This window comes from Eupeodes corollae, chromosome 1, assembly GCF_945859685.1.
Source record: "Eupeodes corollae chromosome 1, idEupCoro1.1, whole genome shotgun sequence".
Taxonomy (NCBI): domain Eukaryota; kingdom Metazoa; phylum Arthropoda; class Insecta; order Diptera; family Syrphidae; genus Eupeodes; species Eupeodes corollae.
The window spans coordinates 82,814,838-82,839,654 of NC_079147.1; the positions used below are offsets into that span (position 1 = coordinate 82,814,838).

Here is a 24,817-nt window from a genome sequence, read left to right on the forward strand (position 1 = left end):
ATTCTGACAGATGTTGACAGTATTGTTGATGTAGATTTACATCAAATAATTAATTTTACGACTTTCCATTTAATTGAAATTTGCGTAATAGATTTTAATTAAGATATCGTATCAAAAGAAAGCTGACCATCACAATTTAGCGTCTAAAAATCACGAGTAGAACTGATAAATTTTAAGATGTCTTTTGTCTTTGACGTTTGTTAAATTTTGAAGTCTCTTTCATCTCACTTGAGTTTAATTCCCCAAATTCCTTACAAATTGATAAAATGTACTTCTCCTCCATGTCTTCCATTCATGTTCAAAATTTATTATATACTACGAACAGTTAAATGTAATGAATACATTCCAAAAAAAAAAATTTACACTTCAAAGCGAAAACAAAACAGTATCTATAGAAACAACTGTCAATAAATTTTATTACTATACCATTTAAAAAGATCATTGACCAATTGAACCGTATAAACATACGTAGCAGTTTTTTGGTGTGCTCATGCGAGCATAAGAAAAACATTAAAAAATTATACACAAACTTTACAACAAGTAGTTTCCAAGTGAACCTATATATTTGAATTTCCCTTGGGTCAAGGTCATGATGAAATATACTGCTTCCCATTAATAAGGTGTTCCATTACTTTCCACTTCATATCGACCGAGCGCAAGCAGTGTGTGTTCGCCTTAATTTAATCACATCATTGCATTGATTTTATTTTGTGTCATGTGAGTTTTGTTTACTTTTTTGACACTTATGTGTACCTTTATTTGAATTACCATTTGACACATGAAAACAGGGGTGATTCTTGTTGAAACATTCCTGACCTACTTTACAACAGATTGTTTAGTAATTCAATTTTATTGTTTTTCTTGTATAATTTATGCACTTGATTTGTTCCGAAAGAGTTTTGGGAAATTCATATTCATTTATATTCGCTCTTATGAATCACACACACGTGGTTATATATTGGAAAAAGGAAAGAATTTGTCCAATTTAGCAACTATGTACATTCTTTGACTCTTTGATTTATTCCTATACCTACTTTGTTAACCCTTTTCAAATCCCTTAAGTGTCAATGTCAAGATGGGAGAAAGGAAATGAAATTGTGTTGAAACAAAATTTGTTCTACGTGAAACAAAACCTAAATACCAAAACCCTTAAACCATACACCTAACTTATACACACACACACGTATGTAGCTAGTTTATTTGTTTGGTGTAACATTACCTTTATTTTAAATGTCAACTAAAAACCTTTGCTGTCACTTTATTTTAGTTATTTACCAAAATAGCTGGTTGCAGTTTGACAGGTTTTGTTCTAAGAAAGAAAATTAATTAGGATTTTATTTATATTTTTATTTTTTACGACATTTTATATTTCGGGAATGATTTTAATTACTAGTGAACTTTAATAATGAGATATACATATGTTCCTTGGAATTAAACTTTGATCTGTAAGTAAATTAAGAATTTAAAGCAAATACCAACATGCTTGTATATTCTTCTCTTCAATTTAATCCATTCGTAGAAAATAAAGAACAATGACAGTGGTATTTAAGTAACAGATAATAAATAAAAACATTTAAAGTGACAGTTTGCGGTGTCTATTACTGTCTAACATTTATGTCAATGAAATGTCAAAATAAGTAAACATTCACAGTTCGCAATAAGAGTCTAGTGTTGAAAGCAATGAACGATCATACGTAATACCGAGCAACCTTTGTCTTGTTGATAATGTCGTGTGTTTATTTGTCAACCCGGAATAGCTCTGCGTTCTTGATTCTGAAGATTATGAAGTTTATTGTATTCCCATTAGTATTTTTTTTAATTTTATCCATTCCAAAATCAAAACAAATGGTTTTTAAAAGAAAAAATCATTTCACACTTCTTAAATATGAAATTTGTTGAGTTTGACGTTTGAAGATATTCCATTATATAGAGTACTTGTGAAAGAGCTGTAATTTTGTTCCTCAATGAACACTTTCAAAAGATTGTAAACAAGTCTTTTTAAACGTAAAACAAAGTTTTTTCATGGACTATTTATTTCGTTTGTAAGACTACTTAATTCCAAAAAATTACAAATTCTTAAGTTCGTGGAAAGATGTGTCGTGGAACTGTTTGACAGATCGCATAAGATTACCCTTTTTATGGTGTCAGCTGACAAGTGTTTACGTAGATTAGCGTATATTATGTTATAAATTAACATATCTAGGGTTGCGTTCAATTTTAATTTTTGAACATAAATTACGCAATTACGAAAACAAACTTAATAACAGAAAAGAACTCGATAAAAAAACACACCTTCATCAAATAAAGAACAAATTAAACTCTTTCGAATCTTTATTTCAACTTTTATCTCAATTTACTTTGACATGCTTGACATCTTTCCTTTTTGTTTCCATTACCTTCCAGTCACTTTCCTGCTTCTTGTCCAAAAAAAAAAAACAAAAATCTTCTTAAATCACAAAAATCTCGTCCTTTAAGGAAGAATCCTCGGTTTGCATAACATTAATTTTTCTTAAACTTGATTAAAACATTAAAGATAAAATTATACAACATAAACCTACCTACCCCACATTTCTTTGTATTATTCTCATCATCAGGAACAGGAAGCAAGTGTTGTGCCACTTCAGCACTCTTTGCTTTTCTTTGCCTTATTGTGTATAATATTATTTGTAAGAACCACCTCAAGCACATTGACATGCTTCATGGTGTGCCAGTAAGGAAAAATTTTTCGTTATCAGCTTTTTTACTTTGCAAAACAGGACCAAAAAGTTCCAGCGTTTAAGAAAAATTTAATTCCAAAATAACCAAAGGAATGCTTTCTTCTTCTCCTTTTTTTGAAGTTTAATTGATGGGTTGATATTCTTTGAAGAATGTCCTTAAATATTTGTGGAAAAAATTTGCGGCTTAAATGATTTCGCCGAAATGTTTGCTTTTCCTAGTAAAATGTCATTTTATGAGGATTAAATTGATTGATTGAGGGAATTTTGTTTTCTAAAAACATTCAAACACATTTGTATCGTAATATTTTCCATACTTTAAAGGTTTCTGTATGTGTTTTTTACCTATAAAAATCTATCAGCTCTAAGTATTAAAAATGGCATTTCCTGTCATTTGGCATACGTCAAACTTAGCTGACATCTCAAATTTGTCGAACGATACACATGATACAACAATTGAGAATTAAAAATGGATGGAAGATTTGACATTTCCATCACACTTTCAACGTGATTTATCATTGGCAAAGAATTTTCATAATTGAGCTAATGTGCATGGGGCTTTAAATTAGAATTCTTTTGCTCATGTCTTTCTGAAAAGTCGAAAGTCTTTAACTCTATTCAACTTAATTTTACTTAAACAGACAGACTTAGGTTGGATAAAGAAAGCAGTTAATAATCATATTTAATGATTTATTGGTTTTTAGGCATAATAGAAGATTCGGAATGTGCTCTTGCACTTAATTTGAATCATTAATCAAATAAATCCCCTGCCTAACGAAACCACTGAACAACACTTAACACCTTCCCCTTTATTATTTCCGTCTATATTCAAGTTTGACGTTTCAAAGAATGTTCAAGTTGTGAGCGCATTCAACCACAAGTTGGATATGGAGTTTGTCACTAAGCTGCTGACTATACTTTCACTGAATCGATAAATCGGGCAAGTGTAAATGTCCTCTTGATAGATTTTGGTTTTAATTAAAAAAGTTATACGCCTCGCTGCATGCGTTTCACACCACTTTTGTGACAACATTCTACGAAAATTACGCAGGACTATTCGAACACATAATTAATGAACCTTGTAAAACACAATCAATCAATATAAACACATCCGTGAAATCAATCTACATAGTTTATGCATTAACAGCATTACATAACTTCGAATAGAACTGTGTCAAGGAAGAAATTCCAACCAAACTTCCTGAACGTACATAGGTACTCATAAAATCAATATTTTCCATGAAAAGGAAAGAAAAATCAAATCTGTTTTGAGATTCATCCAAAATCATGTTTTTTACCTCAAAATAAAATACTTATTAATTCCTTAGAATTCCTAAGGATGTGTTTTATTGTGTACAAATAATGGAAACAAAAAATTCTTTGAAATAATATTCCCTTCCAAAAGATTGGACAAGCCTCCAAAACATTCATGTTCGTGTTCTAACCTCATTCTCCACTTTCATTTTCTTTAAAGGAGTTCAATATCCTCTTCGATAGCATTGTGCGTTTTCTATACAAAATACGTTCATAGATACCTCCTACGGCTTTAAGGATTGTATTCGATGAGTTCCGACATTCGTTTTCGTGTTCCACTTTTGCTTATAAGAACAATAAGTTTACTGAACAATGAACATGCAAGCTAAAGCCATTCAAAGATAACTCGAAACTTTTATATAAATAAATGGTTATTCAACATATTCACCACGCCATAATGATTTTCCCATATTTTTATAATTTTTATGGCAACTTAAAAAAAAGCTGTACTCAGTGCTTTAAAGCTCTTGAGTACAAAACTTTCAAATTGGAAGGATTATCTCTAAAATATTTTTCTTGATGACGTTAAGATATGTTTTACTATAAAAATTAAAATTTTATAGAAAGCTAAACATTCCCGTCTCTTCCTCGTTCTTTTTGATAACTTCTCACTTTTGTACTTATTATAAAAACAGAACTTGACAGTAAAGCTGTCATCATTTTAAACCGTAACTTTTAAGTTCAGTTTGTTTTTAGCACGGGTACTACCTCTTGCGAGGAATTGACAAATTCTCCTAGAGTAACTCTTGTCATGAAAAAGTGCTTTCTCAAATTAGCCGTTGGGATTCGGCATATAAACTGTACGTCCCCTCCATTCCTGACAACATTATTCTCACACAGGAATGATTGAGAGTTGTAAGTCACTAGGCCCTAGTTCTCAACGGACTGTTGCGCAATTTATTTATTTATTTTTATAATGACAAAGAACTATTAGAATCTGACAATTTCAAACGTCTCCTACAATGGGTTGAATCTGACGTTTCTTTCTATAACAAATTTGATACTAATTTTTTACTGAAAGACTTGACAACATTTTAAGTTCTTACAATCGTCTGTACTAAGCTTTAGTTTTTTGGAATGCGGTTGTTTTAATCTGAACGTGATGATGATTTCCTGAACTTTGAATGACTTTTGGATTTATATCGTAACTTCTTGTGCTTTAAAAATCCAGCCATGTGACATATCGGAAGCTTAGTTTGGTAAGTATTTTTTACAGCTGTTATCATGGATTAAAGAAGTTGCTCATGAACTTCTTCTTAGTAAAATCAACGCTTGGAGAAAAAATTAATTATTTAATTAAAAATCACATTTTGTATAATTCTATTTATTATTAATTTCTAGATATTTAAAAATGTAAAAGATTCTTAATAAAACATAGTTCTAAGTTTGTTATAAATATGTTACAATTTTAAGTTATAACCATTAAAATTAAGACATCGATCCATTTTCAAATATAAACTATAATTTTAAATCTTACGATGTATACATAAAAATGAGTAAATAATATATTTTAAAACTTGGCATGTATCACAAATATCCCATTACCCATATTCCTTTTCACAAAAGTTTCCTATTTACGAAATAATCATCTTAATATTTGACACCGACAGAAATAAAAATTGACAGCTCTAAACGGATTCTAAGTGAAAAGACTTTATTTTATAAATTTCTGACATGAATTAACTTAAAATTTTACGCAAACAGAACTTTTTAACGATATGAAACAGAAATTACATATGAAGTATGCAAAAGCTCTGTTTGTTAACTTCCCTTAACTACGGAATTCTGACGTTTCAAATCATGTCAGAAAATGTTAATTTTGGTGAGTTAACGAACAGAACCATAAAATTCAACATAAACTAGAACATTCATGCTTGACACCTTTACAAACAATTTTGACGACATGTTGAACTTGACGAATTAATTTTACTTCCTTTTTAACTCCTTGTTATAAGATTTAACTAATAATTGTCTTTTCTTTCTATTTCCAATATAGAATGCCATTGCAAAGACTTTCCCCGAAATTATGATAACTGACGAAGAAGCCATTTCTCAACTGTCACCCTGCGACAGTCTGACACAATTACGCAACGATGCCGCTTCAGCCAAAGTAATGCGTGATTTACACTCAAATCCAATGATAGGTGGGCCAAGAATTCTTCCATCGCCACCATTCCCCACGGAAGATTCAAATCCGCCAGCCTTATGCACAATGAGTGACAACGATTGCAGCAGCGATAGTGGTATCGATGACATTACCACTCCTCGTAAAACCAACATAAATGTCATTCGAGACGTCAAACCAACAATCAACTCAACTGATAAGTTATACGTCAAATTCGATATCACCGATGATGATGATGATGACGTAGCAAATGCTCTAAAACACAAAGGTCTACTGATCCCGAATCCAAGTGCTATACCAATTGAAACCACACCAGCACTCGAGTCGCCAAATCCAACAGGAAATCATCCTCGTAAGACATCCATATCGTTTTTGGATAGCGGAAATCCCTTAATGACGCCATTTTTGATTGATTTGATCAACGATGATTATAATATGATCGAGAGTGATTATCTTGAAAACAACGAATTGACTCAGGTGTTGAATGAGTTGACCAATAGTAATTGATTCGTCTACGATTGAATTCACTAAGCTCGTCGTGCATGAGTGCATAAAGTTTTATAAAATTGACAATTTTTGGTTTTTATTACAAAAAAGAATATACAAATTAAAAGTCTTTTTTCTATATTTTCTTATTTGCTTCTATATTTTTTAATAAATAATTGTTTTAATTAAAATTCAATTTATCAATTTCCATATTTCAAAACTTTAATTTGCATTTAGTTTAATTATTTCTTTGTTTAAAATGATTGCAACCAAATTAATTAAAAATATTTTCACAAATTTGTAACAATATACACAACAGAAAAAAATACATATTTTTCACAGCAAATAATAAGCATAAATTAATTGTTTTAAGTACACTGTAACTGCCTAGAGAAAATATATACCATATGTAAACACACCTTAAAAAATATCGATATGTTATCCCAAAAATTGTAATCATTTATGTTTATTTTTTTTTTTTTTTATTTTTGTCAAATTTATAATTTTAGGTTTAAGAATTGCAACATTTTCAAAATATTTTTTTTTCTTTTTTTAATTTTAAATAAAATTTTTGGTGTGGGTTTAATAAAATTTTGACGTAAATGTTTTATTTTCATATTCAGTTAGGTGCAATCTCGCTTTGAATTTGTTCTTTAGTTTAATAAATTGTAATAAACATGATTTCCCATAAAATATCTTTATTAAAATCTTTGACAACTAAACAAATGTTTGCAAAATGAAGTGTCAAAAAATCTTATTGAATTTATAGCTTCACTGTTTGTTTTTTGATTTAAATGTTTTGAAATAAATATTTTTCTTTCCGGTTTTTGTTAAACAATTGTTTTGTAAAAAATTGTTTAAACATTAAGGTTTTTTCTAGTACACATTTGTTTTTCTTAGTTCTAGAAGAGTCCTTTAAAAAATATTTAAAAAATTAAACAACTGAAATGAAAATTCAAAATGGAGATTTTATTAATATACAAGAGAATGACGTTTTTTTAAAATACAAATGTATACTTTTTATATGAATGTTTACAAACGTGGAAGAGTTACAGAAAAAGGAAAAGGGAGGGAAAGAGAGAAGGAAAGAAAAGAGGGAGAAAAACCATACAAATTATGAAACAAAATGTTTAGAATTATTGAAATTATAGTAATATTAAGTTCGATTGGTAAAAATAATAAACACAAAAAAAAAGTTAAAATGGTTGTGTTTTTATTTCAAATGGAATTTCAAAATGTCATGTTTTTGGTCCTTGGGTAAGTTAAAATACATCAATGATTAGACCGGACACAGTTTAATTATTCTCTATCTTAAAATATGAAAAAGAAGAAACAAATACAAAGCTAATTCAAATGCTAGGTTAGATTGGATTGAAGTGACATTTGCAGATACAGTGGTGGCCACACAATTAGAAACAGAACATATAAAATGGAATTTTATTAAAAATCTTCAATTTACCATAAAGTAAGTATTAATATTTTGTATTGAATCCTTTACTTTGTATAACCGCAGCCAACCTTCTTTCTATACTTTTAACCAAAGCGCGGCATCTTGATGGTGATATATCCTCCCAGACCTCCTTAATGTTTTGTAAAAGCTTGTCAGAATTTTTAGATTTTTTGGACTTTAATCCTCTCTCGACGTCTGTCCATAAGTTTTCAATTCAGGATTCAGGTCCGGACTTGGCGCAGGCTAATCCAAAACACTGGTTTTTGTATCCACAAATGCTTTACAATACGTGCAGTGTGCTTTGGATCGTTGTCCTGCTGAAAAACGCAACTAATGGGCATGTGTGCAAATAAATAAGGCTCCATGACATTCTCCAGTATGCCTTTATAAACGTGGTGATCCATTCCACCGTTTAATCTTACCACTCCAAGAAAATGCACTCCAAACCATTATGTTTTCTCCATATTTCACGGTCTTCAGCGTGTATTTTTGGTCTAATTCTATTTTCCGAGGACGTCTAACGTACACTTTACAGTCTAACCCAAACAAATTGAACTTAGATTCATACCTCCAGAGTATTTCTTTCCAAAATTGTAAGGTTTTATTTGAGTGCAGTCTAGCCAAAGTCAATCGTGCCTTAAAATTTTGTTTGGCACATGTGGTTTTCTCCGTGAAACACATCCGCGTAGACCATGTTCTAAGAGGCGACGCCTTATTGTTCAAGCTGACGGTTCTGGACCGATTTGGGGCGTAACAATATCTTTTACCAAGAAAGGATCGGCCTTGCTGATTCTGCTTATCAGCCTGTCGTTTTTTGCTCAATTGGCTTTCTTCTAGGGGTTTTCAAGCTTCCAGTTCTTTTAAATACTTGTATGGCTCCGAATACCATCTTTTTTGAACAGCTAAATCTTTTAGCAATGGAGTTCATTGACTCATTGCCATTTTGTTAACACTGCACAATCAGCTTCCGGAGTTCTGGACTGCACGACTTATTTTTACCCGTTTTTTCATTGTATTATAATTGATATTTTAAAAATAATGAGAACAATCAACTCACATCGATAAAAAATCCGATTTTATAACAAATTCACTGATTCTAGTTGTCGACTTTAAATGAATTCGCTAAAATAACCACGTTTTGACAACTTCCCGTGTCAGGAAAACACATGATTGGAACAGACATGTCAGCCATTATCGACTGACGGTACTAGATAAACACAGTGGTGCTTAGAAAAAATCTTATTGATGAAATTATTAACAATATCTCGTTTTAATTATGTGGCAACAACTGTATAAGGGACCTAATGTTATTTATTCATAACTTTTTGCGTTCTCCAATCTCGGAAAATGGTTATTAACAAATAAAACGCGTGGGGATGGCTGACAAGAAAAGTCTATGAAGGAGGACGGTAATACCAAAAAACCAAAGAGATTATTGAAGCCATAAAACGGTCCTGGTCCCAAATTTCGCTCAATTTTTTGACAGCACTCTATGAATCCTTACCCCACAGGTTACTTGAAGTAATTCAGATTCAGGGCACACATAACTAAAACTTATTTTAATCCATTTAATCAAACTAGTATGTACCTAAACCATAAGATTTTTTGTAATTTTCTTTACTTTAAAGGGTCTTACAGGTAAATTTAGATCTTGTCCCTATTCATGTGACACATAAATACAGGTACTTTCTTCGAAAAAAACGCCATATATCTTGTATTTATCGACTTAATCCAACATTTTTGTCTTCAATACAAACCAAATGCATACCTCATTCAATCCACATTAGGGGTTTTCTCGAAAACCAAAGGATTTGAACAATATCGTCAAATAAGAAAGCGAAAAAAGGTTATTTCTGATTTTATATTTTTTGGTGAAAATTAAACTCTTTTTGGACAACCCTATAATATGAACTGGTAAAATGAGATTCGAAAATCAAATTCACAACGATTTAGCACGCAGTGACATCTATGTGTCATATAGAGAAGCTACGTTAGTAAAAAAAGACGTGTTCAGATTGCTTCAACAATCCGGCCTTTATTTAAGAGTACTTATTAATTAATTTACATTTTGTGTGAAAAATAACATAATTTAAATGGCATCTGTGCGCCGTTTTACAAGGTCAGGCCTTTGAAAGGTCCACTTTTTAATGACTGGTAAATACTTTATCTTTTAGGGCAAAGGTGGTTGCAGCTAGGGCTCAAATCACACGATCTTAGTCGCTAAAGTTCGTAGTTGATCAAAATTTTGATCAACTTAATACTGTTCCAAAATGCAATTACCGAACAAACGATGCGAGGCTGCATATGTCGTTTGGTTTCAGCTCTTGGCTCCTAGGTTAGTTGGATTTTGTAAGCTTGCAGGCCCAAAACACACCTCAAAATTCAACACGGTGTGATCTGCGACAGTCAAGTTCTTGTAAGCGACATGCAATTGTTTGTCTCGAATTCTGCTGCATACTTTCACGATAAGTGGCTATGTTTTCGGCAGATCCTGCGTTTCGTTGAAGAATGTGCGTTGGGCTGATTGTTCACTGAGCCGATGGACTTGAATTTGGTCACCAAATGTTGAGAAGTCGACTTGAAACCGCAACTATCTACAAAATAAAAACGGTGAAACGTGCTTATAGTTTTAACTAAAGAACACCCATTTTTATAATAAAGTTTTATCATTTAACCGTATTGCTTGACACTGTCAAAACCATTATGATTTGTCTTTATTGACAGAAGGTACAAAAAAAAAAACAATATGGTCGCCAAGTGCTGTCAAAATATGCCCGTCCCTATTGGAAAACCCTTGAGTTCGGTTATTGATTTTTGTCAGGGCATTAGGTGTTGGGCAAACCCCAGTTATAATTGATTGCTTTCGATATATCAAAAAAGATTTATCTAAATGACGGCTGCCATATTAAAACCATGCGACATATCCCATCAGTGAGCTTGGCTTAAGTTTCGTTTGCTTTGGAAAAAGTTTTAAACTTTCTCCTTAAAAAATGATGCAATTGCCAAGTTATGTTTACCAGGCAATCAAGTGAAAAGATAAATATGTTTCAAAATTTTATGTCTTTGGTTCTTGGGTAGGTTAAAATACATCTATGATTAAAACGTACCTACACAGTTTAATTATTCTATATCTTAAAATATGAAAAGGAAAAACAAATACATAGCTAATTCAAATGCTAGGTAAGATTAAATTGAAATGTCATTTGCAGATATAAGGGACCCAAAGTTCTTTGTTTAGAATTTTTTGGAAAATGTTAACTAACACATAAAAGAAGAATAATAAAAGCTTGCCTGTCTGGCACAAATCTCAGAAATAGAGGATATTTTTATGTGAATATTCCACAATATGTACACATGAATAGAAACAAGCTTTTTTCGTTTTTGATTTGACGATATTTTTCAAACCCTTCGGTTTTTGGGCGAAACACAAATTTGGAATGATTAAGGTATGTATTACGTTTATAGTGAAAACAAAAATTGTTGAATTAAGTTCATAGATACAAGTTTTATGACGTACATTGGGCCTGATTATGAGGTTCGCGGCGGATCGTTTTCAATTCGACCTTTCAAATTCGACTCGCGTTGTATTTTCTTATTAACGAATTCGCGGCGAAGCGAAAATAGTGCTTCCTATATACCGGTGATTTGACATTTTCTAAATTGTTAATTGGTCGAATTAAAAACGAAGAAAGCGAAAGTAATACTTGAAAATGAGCAAATTCACTAGCAAAACGATTCGACAAGAAACCCATAATCAGGGCTCTGTTTTTATCTGAAAACAACAAATCTTATGGTTTAGGTAAATACCTACTAGTTTTAATAAATGGAATAAAATAAGTTTTAGTAATGTGCCTTCAGATTATTTGAATTACTTCAAGTAACCTGTGGTGTATGGTATCATAGAATGGTGTCAGATAATTGAGCGAATTTGGGGATACGATGGTTTCATGGCTTAAATAATCTCTCCGTTTTTTTTGTGTTGACGTCCTCCTTCATAGACTTTTCTTGAAAGTCATCCATATACGTTTTCCATAATTATCAGGTAAGGAGAACATGGGGGCTATGATAATAGATTCACATTTTGCCAGAATAAATTTTGTAAGTAATTGACGTCATTTTGATTTTTGGAAATCCAGCTCCACGGCCCGTAATAGGTGATTGTTCCCCATACCATTACACCACCCGTTTTGCTATGCGGTTTTTTAAGATATACTCGTATTTCTTCCATTCTAAAATTGTGGAAATAGTAGCCGTATCCATCATGTCCGTCCAAATTATTTTTTTTTCATCGGAAAAGACGACAATATAAAAAGCCCGATTTCACTTAATGCGATTTGATGCAAAATTAAGGCGTTAGCTCTTGCGTGCAGCATTCATTGGTGTTTTTCTTCATTTTTCGGTGTCGTATATGGTCTGCCTTCTGTGTCAGCCGAGCAAAAGTCGATCTACTTAAATTTACACCAGCTTCTGCCTTGATTTTACTAATGGAAATTATTGAATTTGAAGCAGCTCTCACTATCGCCCGCCTTTCCTAAAATGATGTGGCCTTCTTTGCTCCTCCTTTGTGGGTTTTTCCTTAACACTCTGAGTCCTTGAGGTAGTTATATACAACACTTGAACTTTCTCTAATTTTGCTGTCTCTACAACGGATGGTATAGCGGAAATAAAAATACAATATAAAAATATAAAGCTATAAGCTAAAAACGCTCAATTAGACAAAACACTTAATGTCTATCAAAAATAAACAAGCAACGTTACAATTTAAAAAAAAATACAAGTACAGATATAACAGTACCTGAAGACTGAGGCCTTTTCATAAGCATTGGCAATTGCAACAGATGACAATTTTTAATAATAAATAAATTAGGTGGCGAAGCAGTCCTTTCAGAACTAAGGCCTAGTGACTTATAACTCTCAACATTTCTGTGTGTGAGTAATGTTGTGACGGGACCTACAGTTTTAAGCCAATTCCTAACGGCTAATTTAAGAAAGCACTTTTCATGATAAGAATTATTCTTGGGGAATTTGTCTCAAGACCTCTGGCATGACAGCCCAACGCTAAAAACCATCACGCCCGGGTACTATAATTTGTTAATTTAAATTTGTAGAATTGTGGTAAAATGTCCGACAATTGTCGTCTTTTCGTTTTATAAAGAAATTGCTATCACAAATTTGTATAATAAAACCTATCCTCGTGAATTTGTATGGGCGCGCGACCTCGTGGCTACGGTGACATATAAGCGATTTGACTTTTTTTACTTAACTTTTGTGTACTAAATTTCTTGGGGCTACGGCGAAAGTAAAAAAAACAGATCCATGATAATGCTATACATTTCATATACAATGGTGACAATAAATTGTCAAGTATTTTTTGACATTTCCACAAATTTGTATTGAAAATTCTTTTATGAAACATAAAAATATAATTATCATATTTGTCAGTATATTTTATTAAAAATTTCGACATGAAACTCAGTTTCGGTCAAGTTTTGACAATGAAAAGACCTGAAATGATTAACAATATCATGTATTTATCGACTTAATCCAACATTTTTGTCTTCAATACAAACCAAATGCATACCTCATTCAATCCACATTAGGGGTTTTCTCGAAAACCAAAGGATTTGAACAATATCGTCAAATAAGAAAGCGAAAAAAGGTTATTTCTGATTTTATATTTTTTGGTGAAAATTAAACTCTTTTTGGACAACCCTATAATATGAACTGGTAAAATGAGATTCGAAAATCAAATTCACAACGATTTAGCACGCAGTGACATCTATGTGTCATATAGAGAAGCTACGTTAGTAAAAAAAGACGTGTTCAGATTGCTTCAACAATCCGGCCTTTATTTAAGAGTACTTATTAATTAATTTACATTTTGTGTGAAAAATAACATAATTTAAATGGCATCTGTGCGCCGTTTTACAAGGTCAGGCCTTTGAAAGGTCCACTTTTTAATGACTGGTAAATACTTTATCTTTTAGGGCAAAGGTGGTTGCAGCTAGGGCTCAAATCACACGATCTTAGTCGCTAAAGTTCGTAGTTGATCAAAATTTTGATCAACTTAATACTGTTCCAAAATGCAATTACCGAACAAACGATGCGAGGCTGCATATGTCGTTTGGTTTCAGCTCTTGGCTCCTAGGTTAGTTGGATTTTGTAAGCTTGCAGGCCCAAAACACACCTCAAAATTCAACACGGTGTGATCTGCGACAGTCAAGTTCTTGTAAGCGACATGCAATTGTTTGTCTCGAATTCTGCTGCATACTTTCACGATAAGTGGCTATGTTTTCGGCAGATCCTGCGTTTCGTTGAAGAATGTGCGTTGGGCTGATTGTTCACTGAGCCGATGGACTTGAATTTGGTCACCAAATGTTGAGAAGTCGACTTGAAACCGCAACTATCTACAAAATAAAAACGGTGAAACGTGCTTATAGTTTTAACTAAAGAACACCCATTTTTATAATAAAGTTTTATCATTTAACCGTATTGCTTGACACTGTCAAAACCATTATGATTTGTCTTTATTGACAGAAGGTACAAAAAAAAAAACAATATGGTCGCCAAGTGCTGTCAAAATATGCCCGTCCCTATTGGAAAACCCTTGAGTTCGGTTATTGATTTTTGTCAGGGCATTAGGTGTTGGGCAAACCCCAGTTATAATTGATTGCTTTCGATATATCAAAAAAGATTTATCTAAATGACGGCTGCCATATTAAAACCATGCGACATATCCCATCAGTGAGCTTGGCTTAAGTTTCGTTTGCTTTGGAAAAAGTTTTAAACTTTCTCCTTAAAAAATGATGCAATTGCCAAGTTATGTTTACCAGGCAATCAAGTGAAAAGATAAATATGTTTCAAAATTTTATGTCTTTGGTTCTTGGGTAGGTTAAAATACATCTATGATTAAAACGTACCTACACAGTTTAATTATTCTATATCTTAAAATATGAAAAGGAAAAACAAATACATAGCTAATTCAAATGCTAGGTAAGATTAAATTGAAATGTCATTTGCAGATATAAGGGACCCAAAGTTCTTTGTTTAGAATTTTTTGGAAAATGTTAACTAACACATAAAAGAAGAATAATAAAAGCTTGCCTGTCTGGCACAAATCTCAGAAATAGAGGATATTTTTATGTGAATATTCCACAATATGTACACATGAATAGAAACAAGCTTTTTTCGTTTTTGATTTGACGATATTTTTCAAACCCTTCGGTTTTTGGGCGAAACACAAATTTGGAATGATTAAGGTATGTATTACGTTTATAGTGAAAACAAAAATTGTTGAATTAAGTTCATAGATACAAGTTTTATGACGTACATTGGGCCTGATTATGAGGTTCGCGGCGGATCGTTTTCAATTCGACCTTTCAAATTCGACTCGCGTTGTATTTTCTTATTAACGAATTCGCGGCGAAGCGAAAATAGTGCTTCCTATATACCGGTGATTTGACATTTTCTAAATTGTTAATTGGTCGAATTAAAAACGAAGAAAGCGAAAGTAATACTTGAAAATGAGCAAATTCACTAGCAAAACGATTCGACAAGAAACCCATAATCAGGGCTCTGTTTTTATCTGAAAACAACAAATCTTATGGTTTAGGTAAATACCTACTAGTTTTAATAAATGGAATAAAATAAGTTTTAGTAATGTGCCTTCAGATTATTTGAATTACTTCAAGTAACCTGTGGTGTATGGTATCATAGAATGGTGTCAGATAATTGAGCGAATTTGGGGATACGATGGTTTCATGGCTTAAATAATCTCTCCGTTTTTTTTGTGTTGACGTCCTCCTTCATAGACTTTTCTTGAAAGTCATCCATATACGTTTTCCATAATTATCAGGTAAGGAGAACATGGGGGCTATGATAATAGATTCACATTTTGCCAGAATAAATTTTGTAAGTAATTGACGTCATTTTGATTTTTGGAAATCCAGCTCCACGGCCCGTAATAGGTGATTGTTCCCCATACCATTACACCACCCGTTTTGCTATGCGGTTTTTTAAGATATACTCGTATTTCTTCCATTCTAAAATTGTGGAAATAGTAGCCGTATCCATCATGTCCGTCCAAATTATTTTTTTTTCATCGGAAAAGACGACAATATAAAAAGCCCGATTTCACTTAATGCGATTTGATGCAAAATTAAGGCGTTAGCTCTTGCGTGCAGCATTCATTGGTGTTTTTCTTCATTTTTCGGTGTCGTATATGGTCTGCCTTCTGTGTCAGCCGAGCAAAAGTCGATCTACTTAAATTTACACCAGCTTCTGCCTTGATTTTACTAATGGAAATTATTGAATTTGAAGCAGCTCTCACTATCGCCCGCCTTTCCTAAAATGATGTGGCCTTCTTTGCTCCTCCTTTGTGGGTTTTTCCTTAACACTCTGAGTCCTTGAGGTAGTTATATACAACACTTGAACTTTCTCTAATTTTGCTGTCTCTACAACGGATGGTATAGCGGAAATAAAAATACAATATAAAAATATAAAGCTATAAGCTAAAAACGCTCAATTAGACAAAACACTTAATGTCTATCAAAAATAAACAAGCAACGTTACAATTTAAAAAAAAATACAAGTACAGATATAACAGTACCTGAAGACTGAGGCCTTTTCATAAGCATTGGCAATTGCAACAGATGACAATTTTTAATAATAAATAAATTAGGTGGCGAAGCAGTCCTTTCAGAACTAAGGCCTAGTGACTTATAACTCTCAACATTTCTGTGTGTGAGTAATGTTGTGACGGGACCTACAGTTTTAAGCCAATTCCTAACGGCTAATTTAAGAAAGCACTTTTCATGATAAGAATTATTCTTGGGGAATTTGTCTCAAGACCTCTGGCATGACAGCCCAACGCTAAAAACCATCACGCCCGGGTACTATAATTTGTTAATTTAAATTTGTAGAATTGTGGTAAAATGTCCGACAATTGTCGTCTTTTCGTTTTATAAAGAAATTGCTATCACAAATTTGTATAATAAAACCTATCCTCGTGAATTTGTATGGGCGCGCGACCTCGTGGCTACGGTGACATATAAGCGATTTGACTTTTTTTACTTAACTTTTGTGTACTAAATTTCTTGGGGCTACGGCGAAAGTAAAAAAAACAGATCCATGATAATGCTATACATTTCATATACAATGGTGACAATAAATTGTCAAGTATTTTTTGACATTTCCACAAATTTGTATTGAAAATTCTTTTATGAAACATAAAAATATAATTATCATATTTGTCAGTATATTTTATTAAAAATTTCGACATGAAACTCAGTTTCGGTCAAGTTTTGACAATGAAAAGACCTGAAATGATTAACAATATATTTCCAAGTAAAAGGGAATCTAATGACAATTGTCAGTTGGTTCTTCGTTAATATGGCGCCAGTGCCCTAGGAATTTTAACTAAGAATAAATAATTATTTCAATTCGTTAATGGGCTCTTATTTTGAGAATGTTTTGTGTGAAGTCTTTGTATTTTTCTTACAAACTTGTCATCTGTCAATATTTTATGAAATAAAGAATTGTCAGACAAGTGTGACAAACTTGTAAAATTTTGACCATTCAATTTTTATTAAAAAAAGAACATTTAAAGGGTGATTCGTAACTGTATGAGAAGTTTTGACATTTATGTTCATTATGAATTATGAAATATGAAAATCTACTTTGAACATGTGGTATATAATTTCTTTATTAAAATATAACTCTTATTTAAAGACTACAAATCTAATTCGACTGGCTTGGGCGCGTCCGTTGAATAGAATAGACGTTAGAATACAAATTTTTATGAGAGCGAGCCAAACAACCTTTTGTCTCGCTTCTATGTCTCAGGTTTCAGAGTTTCGCGCTCAGCGTGCGACATCTAGCTACGAAACTCTGAAACCTAAACATAAGGGGAATTACACATTATTAATGATAGTTGCCTTAATTTTATACTACAACTCGGCCAATCTGACAATTTGATCGCCCACGATTAAATTAAACAAACAAGTCTTAAGTTATAATCATGAGATGGTAGGTGTCGCCCTTAATCAACCGAACCTTCAGAGTCTCGATTCTTCCAAAGTCGAATATTTCGAGACTCGACAATGCCATCATATGGCAGCTGTGTGATTTGACAACCTTCGATATCGCGTATTACGTATCTATCATTAGGTAGAATTTTGTAAACAACGTATGGGCCTCTGAACTTTGGAACCAATTTCTTATTTACACCGGTTGTTGTATCTACATTTTTTATTACTACATAATCACCCTCATCGTATATACGTGCCGGGTTATTATGCTCATTAAAATATTTAATATTATATTCCTGAATCTTAGTGATTGCTTCTGAAGCCTTTTCTCTTGACAATTCAAGATTTCTTTCCAGTTGACTTAATTGTTTATCATCAAGAAATTCTGTTAATTTGTCGATTACTACTCCCCTTTGGTTAATACCAAATAACAATTGACTTGGTGTATTTTGAATAGCGCGATGTATAGTGTTATTTAGTCCGAATTCTATTTGTGTTAAAGTAACAACCCAATCTGAGTGCTCGATTGGTTCCGAAAGCTTAGCAAGCATGCCAGTTAATACCCTATTGACTCGCTCTACTTGACCATTGGCCTGTGGCGAATGAACTGCCACCTTAACATGATCTATATTCTGGTCTATAACAAATGAACTAAACTCTAGTGATGTAAAGCAGGTTCCCCTATCAGTAATTACTCTTGATGGCCTACTGTAATACTCAAAATATTTTCTTAGTGCTGCACATACTTCTTTTGAGCTTGTAGATACAACTGGGTATAATTTAGTGAACTTTGTAAATGCATCTATTACCACTAATATATGTTTTCTCTTTGACTTTATTGAAGGGAGAGGACCAAGATGATCCAAGTGTATTGTATGGAATGGAATGGGCTCCTTAGGAATATTGAACAAATTGCGTATATTAGATCGAACTGGTGCTGAGTGCATTATGCAACGGATACAATTTTTAATGTATTTTTCAACTTTTTCCTGAACATTCGGAAACCAATAGTGACGGCCAATTTGATCAGAGCTTTTTGTTACACCTAAATGCCCAATTTTCTCATGGATCATTCTTATAACATTAGTTTCCATTTCAGATGGGACATAGAATCGAAGTTTACCATTTTTATTTTTTTTGAAGACAATACCATCCTGAACTAAAAACGAATTATTATCTTTTAAATATAGTTTGTTTTTCATTTCCAAAATCTTTACATCTCGATTTTGGGCTGCTCTGAGTTGGAAATCAACATCCTCAGAGTCAATAACGGATATAACATTACATCTGCTTAAGGCATCAACATGATTCATATTGGCACCACTACGATGTTTGACCTTATAATCATAATCCTCCAGCTCTAAGGCCCATCGAGCAATTCTATGATTAACATTCTTTTTGTTCAGTGTCATTGTTAAAGAACTGCAATCAGTTACGATTGTAAAAGGAATACCTTGCAAATAAACACGGAACCGACGTAAAGCTGAAATTATGGCTAAAGTTTCCAATTCAAAACTATGGTATTTGGCCTCTTGATCAGTGGTGCTTTTAGAGAAGAATGCTACCGGATGTAATTTATCATCTTCTTGTCGTTGGAGTAGAACTGCACCATACCCTAATGAACTTGCATCGCAATGCAGTTCTGTTTCTTTCCTTGGACTATAGATTGCCAATACAGGTGGAGATGTTAACCGTTCCTTTAAAGTCTGAAAAACATCTTCGCATTCGGAAGTAAATCTAAAAGGAGTTTCAGCTTTTAATAAATTATAAAGAGGTCTTGCTATTCTTGAAAAGGATTCGACAAACCTGCGAAAGTATGAACAAAGTCCTAAAAATGAATGCAATTTCTTTCTGTCTTTAGGCACAGGATATTGAGCAATCGCTCGAATATGGGAATCACTAGGTTGGATGCCATGTTCCGTTACTTTAAACCCTAAGTAATCAAGTTTCGAATATGCAAAGCGACATTTTGACAAGTTGAGCTCCAACCCATTCTTCGCTACACAACATAAAATTTTAGTAAGTATCTCAAAATGTTCAGTAATAGTTTTACTAGCAATTAATATATCATCTAGGTAGACAACTATATCTCCTCTGTCTATAAATTCACGAAAAATTTGAATTATGAATCTCTGAAAAACACTGGGCGCATTCTTAAGGCCGAAAGGCATTTTAAGAAATTCCCATTGACCGTTCGGGGTTACGAAAGATGTTAATTGTGTTGAATCTGCTGCTACCTTTACCTGGTAAAACCCACTCTTAAGGTCTAATAAGGTCATAACCTTCTTCCCCTCCAGGTATTCAATGCAATCGTCTATCAATGGTATTGGATGAGGATCTCTTACTGTACGTTTGTTCAATGCTCGATAGTCTATACACATTCTGGTTTCACCAGATTTTTTCTTAACTAAAACTATTGGTGCAGCATACGGAGAACTACTTGGCTGAATAATTCGTTTTTCCAATAGGTCTTTTATTATTTCACTCACAGTACCTTTTTCTGAGACTGATAGCCTTCGCGGAGCAAAACAAACAGGAATATCAGATGTAAGTCTAATGTGCATCTCAAAATCCTTTGGTGAAACCATAGTTTTATCAAAATTCAAATAATTTTGAGATACTATATTTTTAATAGTTTTTGAAATGTCTAAACTAAGATTTGAATCAATATCTATATAATCTTTTCTATCCCATATAATCTCAAAAGCATGGCAGCCAAATAAATCACTATCTACCTCAACATTATTGTATTCTCTCTTCACATCAAGATCGTCTTTAAGCTTAATCCGATCATGATCAAATGTATTCAACTTGTCTTTGAAGCAATCACTAAGTTCTTTAGGTTGTATCTTTAATTCACCGGCTAATACGCTGCTCCCAAAAACATCATTTATGTTGTTCTTATAATGACTACACTCTGAAGGTTCGGTTTTTTCATCAGAATAAGTGCACATATACAATTGGTTAGAAAGAAAAACTTTATTCGAACAAATTTCATTTTGACACTGCTCAGAAGTTATATTAACTTTATTACAGTTCATGTTAAGTTTTATATTAAAGATTTCAAGGAGATCACGACCAATAAGTAAAGGTATAGGAGTTACTTCATCTGGAATAACCATAAGGGAAACAAGATTTAAATTATCTTTTATATTAATATAACAATTAATCGTACCGTACGTAAAGAGTTTAATGTTTCCTAATCCTTTAAATCTTGAATACGTTAATGATTCTTGAACGTTAATTTCTTCAGGCAGAACAGACTTTCGTATGAAACTAATCGGACTACCGGTATCCAAAAGAGAACAACAATCGATAAATTTTGTGCACTTATTCTTATTTGTCATAAAGGCGACACTCACCATCTGAACAGCATCCAAACTCTGAGTCAGCTCCTTGGTGTCATCATGTAGGGCATCCCGGTTCACGGCTCCAACTCTGGTCTTCACAATATAAGGGCAGTTTTTGTAAGTGTGCCCCTCGTCAGCACATTTGAAACAGGATCCAGCTGGTCGTTGCTCCTTTGGACATTTTGCTGCGATGTGCCCATACTTTGAGCAATTAAAACATCTCTTGGACTGCTCGTTGTTTGATGCTGAAGTTGAGGGAACCATATTTCCTCCAGAAGTTGTTGCCCTAGCAACCATAGTCCTCGGAACTCTTCTTTTTTCGTATCGTGGCAAGAGGTTTTTGAGCTCTACTATAGTTTTGGCGGCAAAAAGAATAGAGACATTTGCTGGTGAATCCCTCAAACCATCGATAATGAATTCGATCAACTCTGCCTCATCGATTTCAGCATGTGACCCAAGTTCTTGCATACATATGACATATCGAAGAAGTGGCTCGCCCTGACGACGTACTCTCTCACTCAGTTGACGATAGACCTGCTGTCTGCTCATCTTATGGTCGAATTCTTTGATAAGTATTTGCTTCAAAGAATCCCAGTTGTCAACGTAGACCGTGCGTAACAGCATTTTCGCAGTTCCCTGCATGAGACGGCGTGCAGACAAGTACTTGCATCGGTCATCGCATCCCAGCGAGTCGGTCACATCTTCGTAGTCAACTATCCATTTAGTGATGCTGTATGGATCGTCACCGTTGAATGCAGGAACAGCATTTTCGATGTCTGAGAAGTCCACTGCACGCCATGGTGCAACCGAAGATGTTGTGGGCGCTTCCATCTGGTCCAATTCTTTCCTTAGCTCAAGGATTTTTTTCCGACGCTCAAGTCTGGCCAGCTCTTGTTCTTCTTCCAAGTCTTGGACATCAGAAGCTGTATTACTGTGCCTGTTATCAGAAGCGGCCAGTGTTTCGGAAGTATTCTCTCCATTCGGAGATGCAGAAGGTGGAGTTTCCTCGGTTAGCTCAGCAGAAGGTGGAGTTTTCTCAGTTAACTCACCAGAAGGTTGTTGGGGTGCCACTGTAACTGTACTTTCATACAATGCCCGAAGTTGAGCTAGAGAAGCCGTGTCTGGCACATCTACTCCAGCGCTCTGAAGTGCTTCAACCAATTGTGCTTTGTTGAGTTTTGTCATAGCTGGCTTTAAATCCGCAAAAAGAGGTAATATACACAATAATTTAGTTTTCTTTTGGTGTATTACCCCACATCTGACGTTGTGGTATATAATTTCTTTATTAAAATATAACTCTTATTTAAAGACTACAAATCTAATTCGACTGGCTTGGGCGCGTCCGTTGAATAGAATAGACGTTAGAATACAAATTTTTATGAGAGCGAGCCAAACAACCTTTTGTCTCGCTTCTATGTCTCAGGTTTCAGAGTTTCGCGCTCAGCGTGCGACATCTAGCTACGAAACTCTGAAACCTAAACATAAGGGGAATTACACATTATTAATGATAGTTGCCTTAATTTTATACTACAAACAAAATGGTTCCTTCCTTTATCTTTCGGTCAATAGAATGGGATAAAGAAAAATGTAATAAAAAATTAGACACATCAAAATTACCACACAAATGGCTTCCACGGTATCAAAACTATTCACTTCGCCTAACATCATAATCTATTAAAAGTCACAACAAAATTTGTTTAAGAAAAATTATTCAAACGAACAAAACTAATTTCGCCCATTTTGGTTCGGACTTAAACTAAACCCCATTAAAACTGCTTTTTATTTTCCACAGCTAGGTGGCAATAAATCCGAAAAGGAGAAACTTCATTCCCAAAAAGAAAATGTCAAATTTGTATTTGACGTTTATTTTTGTTTACGTTTTTCTATCTTCGTCTACGTGTCCGCCTCCACCAAAATTCTAATAAAAACTTTCTGAATTTTTACATTAATTAAAAACAAACAAATAATGTAACTTTATTGAGCGATAAAAACCAAACAAATGGAATCAAAACTCGAAGCTTATCGACTAAGAAAACGACGACAGCAAAAATACGAACAATTCAAAGGAGTTTTGCAGAGAATGCTTTCTTTTGGATCTGGTGCCAGGACGGATAGAGATAAAGAGGACCACATAATTGATGTTCCAGTATGAGAAAAATAATACTTATACAAAACAAGTCATTGTTTATTTGATGTGTCTCTGTTAACTAGGTCACTAAGCTCGAAGATATTCCATTGGAAAAAGATTCCCAGCTATCGGACATTATATCTTCTTCCGATGAAAATGACGTCTCCTCAGCCCCAGGCTCTAATGCAGAGGAAGCAAATACAACTCCCCCAATCGACCACCACAAGGAGTACATCAACTACACCCTAAAAACGTGCTATTTTCTATTCTGGGCCACTTGTTTTGTCATAGCAATTGAGCTGCAGTTCGGAATTGTCTTTCTGATGTTGTCCGCTCTGTTTGGACTCTATTTCAATACGCGTACCGGCCCTAAACCAAAACACGAACCCAGCGCGTACAGTGTTTTCAACAAGAACTGCGAAAGCATCGACGGGACTCTCAAGGCAGAGCAGTTCGAAAGGGAGATACGATATGGTGCGAGCAGTGTTAGGTAAAGAGTTGGATCTCCTTCCAGCTGACTGATTGATTGGAGATGTTGTGTGTTTTGTTGACGCTCAATTAATTAATTTTTTTTTTAATGTGAAAACTCCAAGAAAATGTACGTCTTTTGATAGGATTAAGATTTTTTAGAAATGATTTTACAACTTTTCTGACAGAGTTTGTAAAGTTGTTGTATTTATATAATTGCGTATTTATGTATAACTAAGCGAAGAAGGAGCAATGATCATGAGCTAGGAATGATTTTTGAAGTTTCTTTGAGTTTCAGGTGGATGAAGTGGAACATTCAGTCTATTTTGACATTGCTTCACCAACGAAGATAATTTTACAAGCCAATTACCTAAGTGCTTTAGGAAGTGATGATGATGTTCCTTCACATCCATTTGAATCCGTGAAACTTGGAGTAAGTGAGCTATAGAGCTCGTAACTAACATAAGAGCTTCAGTTTTTCTTTAAAAAAAAAAGAGGTTTTATAATTTAATGAATGTATAATAAATTTATTAATTACTAGAATATTAGTTTTTGTAATTGCTTTTCTGATTTGTTAACAATGGTAGGTTTTTTTATAAGGTCTTTATATACCTTTAATATGCCAAAGACGGTGTGAGCATTAGGAAAAGAGGGAATGGTTGGGAATAGGAGGTCTTGGTGTACATTGATTTAAAGTTCCTGTACATTGCAATGATAGGGAAAGATAGAGCGTGGCAGGGCGTTCCACATTCGA

At 33.5% G+C, this 24,817-nt stretch overlaps 2 protein-coding genes across 2 annotated transcripts in view; both read left to right on the forward strand.

Moving 5' to 3' along the window:
• LOC129938879 (protein similar) overlaps positions 1–7,841 on the forward strand; it is a 450,455-nt gene extending 442,614 nt beyond the window's left edge. The window contains exon 12 of the mRNA XM_056046695.1: positions 6,025–7,841. Within this exon, the coding sequence (XP_055902670.1) occupies positions 6,025–6,660 (636 nt within the window). The 3' untranslated portion in view covers positions 6,661–7,841. The remainder of the gene's footprint in view (positions 1–6,024) is intronic.
• A 15,493-nt stretch (positions 7,842–23,334) lies between these two features.
• Positions 23,335–24,606, forward strand: LOC129938701 (SAYSvFN domain-containing protein 1). Its single transcript, XM_056046397.1, has 2 exons — positions 23,335–23,613; positions 23,679–24,606. The coding sequence occupies exons 1-2, from the start codon at positions 23,467–23,469 to the stop codon at positions 24,087–24,089; spliced, it is 558 nt and encodes a 185-aa protein (XP_055902372.1). The 5' UTR covers positions 23,335–23,466; the 3' UTR covers positions 24,090–24,606.
• Positions 24,607–24,817: the final 211 nt, after the last annotated feature.